The sequence below is a fragment of the Peromyscus eremicus genome, chromosome 19 (assembly GCF_949786415.1).
Source record: "Peromyscus eremicus chromosome 19, PerEre_H2_v1, whole genome shotgun sequence".
Classification (NCBI taxonomy): Eukaryota; Metazoa; Chordata; class Mammalia; order Rodentia; family Cricetidae; genus Peromyscus; species Peromyscus eremicus.
This window is the reverse complement of record NC_081435.1, coordinates 13,557,075-13,563,363: the sequence shown is the minus strand read 5'-3', so window position 1 is coordinate 13,563,363 and position 6,289 is coordinate 13,557,075. Positions and strand designations below refer to the sequence as shown.

The 6,289-nt window shown below is 49.7% G+C and overlaps 1 protein-coding gene across 2 annotated transcripts in view; it reads right to left on the bottom strand.

Annotated features, from left to right (window-relative positions):
- Positions 1–799: 799 nt before the first annotated feature.
- Mapre2 (microtubule associated protein RP/EB family member 2) overlaps positions 800–6,289 on the bottom strand; it is a 144,789-nt gene continuing 139,299 nt past the window's right edge. For both annotated transcript variants that reach the window (XM_059246272.1, XM_059246271.1), the window contains one exon: positions 800–1,478. In XM_059246272.1, coding sequence (XP_059102255.1) covers positions 1,404–1,478 — 75 coding nt within the window. In that variant the 3' untranslated portion in view covers positions 800–1,403. The remainder of the gene's footprint in view (positions 1,479–6,289) is intronic.

Genomic DNA, 6,289 nt, shown 5'->3' with positions numbered 1-6,289 from the left:
GTGGAAGGTGGGGCGGGCACATTTGTTTCTCGTTTTTTCTGCACTTGCTGGCCAAAAGACCAGCGACAGTAAACCTAAGGTTAAAACCAAATCAAAGGAGGGAGCTAGAAGGGGTACCATCTGTCAAAAGGGAAGACGGGCAACGGTCAGGAAAGACACTAAGAAAATGTGCAAATATTAGTTAAAAACAAGGAATGCTTTCAATTTATTAATGTTTCCTATTTATGAATTGCCATGGTCTAGCAAATGTCAACGAAGGAGGGCCCCTGTGTTGCAGAGGTGGGGAAGAGTCCTTACTCCGGAAGGTGATGGGAGTCACTGGTGTTCCTGTGGAGAGCCACACTTCTCCCTTGAAATCACGTTACCAATCAAGTCTTCACTTCCAACCTTGCAGCCAGTACCAAGACGATGCCGAAGGCTGGCACGTCAGGCACACCCTCAGGCTACCCTGGAGTATGGATCCCCTGACAGGAACCGCAGGACTTGGGTTGAAGCCCTTACGAGGAGGAAGAGGGATGAGGCAGGAAGCGTCGTGCCTTCTGAGACCCTCCCCACCTTTGCAACTGCAGACTGCAAACGACATCCTGCAGGGAACGGACCCCCACCAAAGAGGACCCTGAGGAAGAAAATAACGTGAGAACCTGGGAAGTGGGGAGGGGAGGGCGGGGGCGCAAAGCTGAGATGGCGTTGTCCGTGAGTGAATGTCTGCAAACTAACAACTGTGTAGCTGTCTGAATGCTGCTCTATCAACACTGCTGGGCCCTGAAGTCCTAGTTTTGAATCCGTTTTTTTTTTTTTTTTTTCCCTTTAGTGTTGTGAGTAGAGGGAGAAACTGTGTTTTCCCCAGGACACAAGCTACTGTCATATGGCTTTCATATCAAGTATCTGTTTCCCTTTGTTCCAATTACTCATCTGACCAAATTAATGATAGGTTAGACTCGCAAACATCAAAGCACCACGAATGCGTGTGACATCTAGTGACACTGGGTTGAGAAATGCCAATATAAATACCATATATCAAATTACCATTGTTTCACACCAGGATAAAAAGGGGTGGTGGTGATGGTGGTGGTGGTGGTGGTGGTGGTGGTGGGGTGGGAAAGAGTTGTTCTGGAAAGAAGTAAGGGAAGAGTAGAACCAATTTCAAGCAGCCAAGTGGTGAAGTTGAAGGTATGTGACCCTATGATCTCGCAGGTAGGTGACCAGGACGGCCATCTGCTCATGCATCTTGGCAAAGGAAATGGGAACCAAGTGCAATGGCTGGCGGATGCGATATCGCTGTGGATGGTTAACGGCAGGTTGGGAACAGCTGGTTTCTACTGAGCTCCAGGCCACACACGTTCCAATTCTCCAGAAGAAAAGTCCCCACACACGATGGATGTGTCAAGAGCTGCTGAGATGGTTCAGTACTCTTCTTGCTGCTGGGGCTGTTGGTCATGGGCTTGCTCTTCCGCTTCTGGCTCTTCTGTTTGGCCCTCCTGTGGGGGAGGGGAGAAATTTCAGCCAAACTGATTTATTTTCAGGCCCTGGGAAGTGTTAGGCCCAATCACCAAAACACCAGGCTCTGGAGTACACCAGGCTCGGGGACAACTCAGCACACAAAGGTTCTTAGCTTCCAGGTGTCAACACTAGATACAGGGACACCTTCACGTCCTTGCACCATCCAAGAAGGACCATTCTGCAAAGTGCAACTATCAAGTGTTAAGGACCCGTCTTCTCTTACAACTGCTTTATAGGAGATCTTCATAGGACACGCTGTGTACTTTCCTACCCTCAGCAAGAGCTGGTATGTCAGACGCAGTGACTCAATAGCCCATAACTGCAAAGAAGCCTAAAACAAGACCCCAGGCCGCTGCAGATGTGTAGGATGGTTGCCCCTCCCTAGGGGCCCATGATGCATTGCTCCTTATCTACTTCCTGGTTCCTCTGATGCTGCCATTCTTCACGCCTGGTAGGATCTGCCTGAAGCAGTCCCTTTCTGTCACCTAATGCCAGGATGACCAAAATGAGGTGGATTTAAGACACCAGAGAAGCAACTTGTGAGTTTCTGAGGGGAAGGAGAAGGGTGACAGCGGATTTCATGGGCAGCCATAGGCAGAGAGGCCCTTTCATCACTGTGCTCAGCTCTGGCTCCAGGACCTTGTCACATGTCTCTGGGGTGTGTGAAGCCCTATCTGCTTACCTTCTGCTCACTGACTGGGAAGCAGAGAGCGTCAGCGTTCCTTTACTTGGTTCCACGTGTCCTATTTACTCAGTGAAGCGGATCACAGGCATCATCTCAGCCTCAGCTGCAAATCCTTCCTATTTTTTTCTTTTTTTCTTTCTTTTTTTTTTGATGTCACAAAGAATAATTAGTTCTTTATCACCCAAGCAGAAAGAGTGAGGCACATTGATAGTAGCTAACTGCCCCTCAGGCATGGCACAAGACTTCAAGATGCAGTGTGGCATGCATACTGGCACATCCAGACACTTGACACACTGACTCCTGGTCTGCCAGGCTCGCATTCTTCCTGCCTGGCCCTGTTTCCTGTAGCATGGGCACACCTGTCAAGACCCAATTCAGACAGGACTTCACCACCTCCCTGTGGCAGACCTACATCTTCCTGCTCTCTCTTGTATCTGTAAAACTCACTTGGGGATGAGGCTATGTGGTAGAGGGCATGCTCATCGTTCACAGGTTTGAGACCCAGGATTGCACAACAAAAATCAGCCATCTCCCTCAACTTCCCAAATGAAACTCACTTGGAATCTTGCTCATCTGGAGCCTTTTCTATTGGAGCCTGAGGTTCTTGAGATGGGTAGCCTTGTTCAAATGAATCCCATCTCATTCACCACAGCATTCAACAAATGCCACATCAAGAGGAAGAAATCAGATTCCCGAATGGATGACCAAGACAGATTACCAGCCAAAGCTATATGGCATTTTCTCAGAGATCAAATAATGTTACGTTTATGTGCACTGACCATGGAGTTCTCTGCCCAGCTCTGCAATTAGTGACCTGTGAGGCTTTGGGCTTATAGTGCAACTGCTGAGCTCAGTTTTCTCAACCGTATAATGGGCGGCAATAGGAATATTCAGGTAGTAGAGTTCATAGTGTGTTTCACCGATCAATTCAACAATGCATTCATTGCATCCAACAGAGAAACTGGTAGTTAAAACTGGTAACATGCCTAGGTGGATGTTTTTCACAGTCAGTATTTTAAGTGTGAGCTGTGATTATAATTTCTTAGTGAGAGAACACTTTGGAACATATTTCAGATGTGCAAACAATGAATAGAAAGTTATCCTTTCTACAGCAGCCAAAAGTGCAATGTGACATCAAACTGAAGACCGAGACTAATTCTAGTACTTGTCCTTTACTGGCTCTGGGTCAATGGCCACATAATTTGGTAAAGGTGAGCTCTGACTATGCCCACAACCATACTGTTGTCACCTCCTACAACTGTCCCATCTTTAGAAGGTGAAGGCAAATACCCTACTCTCTCTTCTCTTTTTCTGACCCCCACTCACACACCGGGCCCCAGGCTTTGCTATGGCTGCACTTTTCGGCAGCATCCTCTGCCAGCCACTGCCCAATGCTTGGCATGCATGGTGGCAGCCCTCTCAGCTTGAGGAATCAGGGCCTCAGCTGACCGTGGTACTGTCAGAGCGAACTGGCAATGCGAATACTCACAGATCAGGCAGCAGGTGTGGCCCTGGTCAGAGCAGGTGGCTCTCTGCTCTAGGGGAATGTGGGAGGGCACAGGGTCCATTCCGCACAGGAAAACACACTTCTGGAAGCCTCTCTCCCTACCTCTACTCCCGTACTGATGGCTCCTCTGGCTAAGCTCCCATCTTTTGTTTTCCCTTCTGTGTGTATTCTACTGGGCAACTACCCAGCTTCCTCTGCAGCCAGGCTCGAGACCCCACCACGCTGGGGATGATGACTTACTAATTATCCTAAGTCCTCAGGCTGCTGTGCCGTTTTTCATACTGTAGCTAGCCTTCAGCTGCCTGAAGCACACTAACATGACTGTTTCTGTGTGCCGTCTCAGACGCGAGGTTGTACTTCGCGTTTTTTTCAGACCGTCTCGTCACCACTGGGGGTCAGCTGTGCGATAACAGTGTTATTCCAGGACTGGAAGCAGAAGGACCGGACTCCAGGAAGCACGGAGCAGGAACAAGCTGCTGGTCCCGATTTCTGGCTACTCCTCAGGTCCAGGTCAAGCAAGGAGGTGGTGCTGCAGCCTACAGCTTGGAGAAGGCAGTTCCCCACACGCACCAGGCTGAAGTGCCAGCCACGGGTAAGTGCTGGTGATGCCACGCACCCACTGCCGATCTCTAGGACATGCTTACTGGGCAATACTGGTATGAACAGCCAACAGGCCCGTTTAGCTGCTTTGCTAATGCTTGGGCACGAGCTGATTCAGGACTCTCACCATGCTACCATCGGCTCCCTGCAGGGGGCCAGGCAAAACCTATGCTGAACACGGGACTGATATACCAACGATTCACCAGATGGATACTAACATTTCCATGGCAACCCACTGCACTTCTCTAAACACTTAGCTGTGAGCGATGTCGCTATTCTTAATTTTTACTAGAACCCTCAGAAAGAGAGGCAGGTTGGGAGACAGTGTTAAAGGAGGGTCTTGGCCATGGTCGATGGAAAACAAGGTCAAAGGTCACCAGCAGCTGATGTTCCTACTCCCTAAACGGGAGGCACTAAGCCTTATCCCCCACTGGGTGCCCGCCACGGTCGGCTGCTCTTTTCTCTTCCATCTTGGCTCCGTAACTGCTGATGTCCCTAGTCAGCTCAACCTCCAACATAAACGCCACCTTCACAGTGACGTCTGCTGGGTTCTCCAGGCTATGTGTGCCTCACACAAGTTATTTATGTCTCTGTCACCACATTTATCACAATCTGCCACAGTTTCCAGTCAGCCTTGTCCCTGACTGTCTCCCTCCTCAGGTCTGTGAGTTCTGAGGTAGTGGCTGTGTCTATCTGTGGATACCTAGCATTTCAAGTCCAGTGGAGGGCACAGATTCCCCACTGACAGACATAGAGACTGTTTCTCAAGAGTGTTGGGGAGAAGGAAAGTCTTCAGTTCATTTTAACAGTGGTTTCCATGACAGTCAGTACCTCAGGAAATGAGCAGCTCTTTATCAGCTGGTATACCTCTGCTGACAGGATCTACAAGGTAGCAGGCAGCCAACAGTTAAGCTAAGACACCTGTGGCCCAAGTTACATACGAGGGGAAACCATACTGAGAATGATAAAGAGGCACTGTATACCTGGCTGGCAATCTGTTCTGGAACCTTCCACTAGGCTGCTACACTTCAAATCTGAGTAACTTCCTGACTGAGCTGCTCTAGACTAGCATTTTACCTCTTCTAAGCATCCTATTCTGGGACTGCTTGACTCTCAGAGTCAAGAGACCAATCACCAGCAAAAGAAGTTCTGAAGGAAGATCACTTATGGGAAGAGACCACCCAACAAATCCGGTTAGTCGAAGAGCACTCAAAACAGTCCAGCCTTTGATTCCTCAGCCCTTCTTCCATCTACCTCTGGGAAAACCAGACACCTCTGCCATCTCGGGTGGTTGTGTGTACTCCTGCTGAGAGCTCAAACAAAATACAGGTGTTTCTTCCCGGGTTCCACACACATCAGACCCACACAGGAGCACAGGCCTGCTCAGCTCTCAGTTGTGGGAATGGCCTGGAAACAGGCCACAGCATCAGGGCAAGCACAATGTAGGACAAGGAACATGGGGAGGTTGTGGGTGGTACTGCACGACGACACGGAGGCCACCGAGCATGTGCTTCCAAAGTGATGCTCTCCTAGGGTAGGCAGCCTCTTCGACCCACTCCTCTCCAATGCTATCTGTGCTTCAGGGAGGCCGCCACAGAAGCCTGAGGAGACCCATGCTCCTCGGAGAGGAGGGCGGGTGCCCCAGGTTTCTTGGAAGACTCCTCGAGCTTCTAACAAGGAAGCAGGACAGTGAGCCAACTGCTCCAGAGCCTCTGCACAGAGCTGTGCATTGTGTGCGCGCGTGTGCACAGCATGGTAGAGACCCACCCAGCATGGTGTCTGCACATAATCTTTCCTGTTCTTACTATAGAAAATGGTCTCAGGTCTTGCCACACTCTAAGCAAGGATTCCTGGTATGCTGTGGATCAAATGCCTTATTCCCAGTGGGAATCTCACTGCAGCCTGATGCCTCTTGGGAATTTTCTAGACACAGAGTTGCAATGTAATGTATCCTGAACTGGATACACTAACCCAGGAACTGCATGTGTAGATGCCAC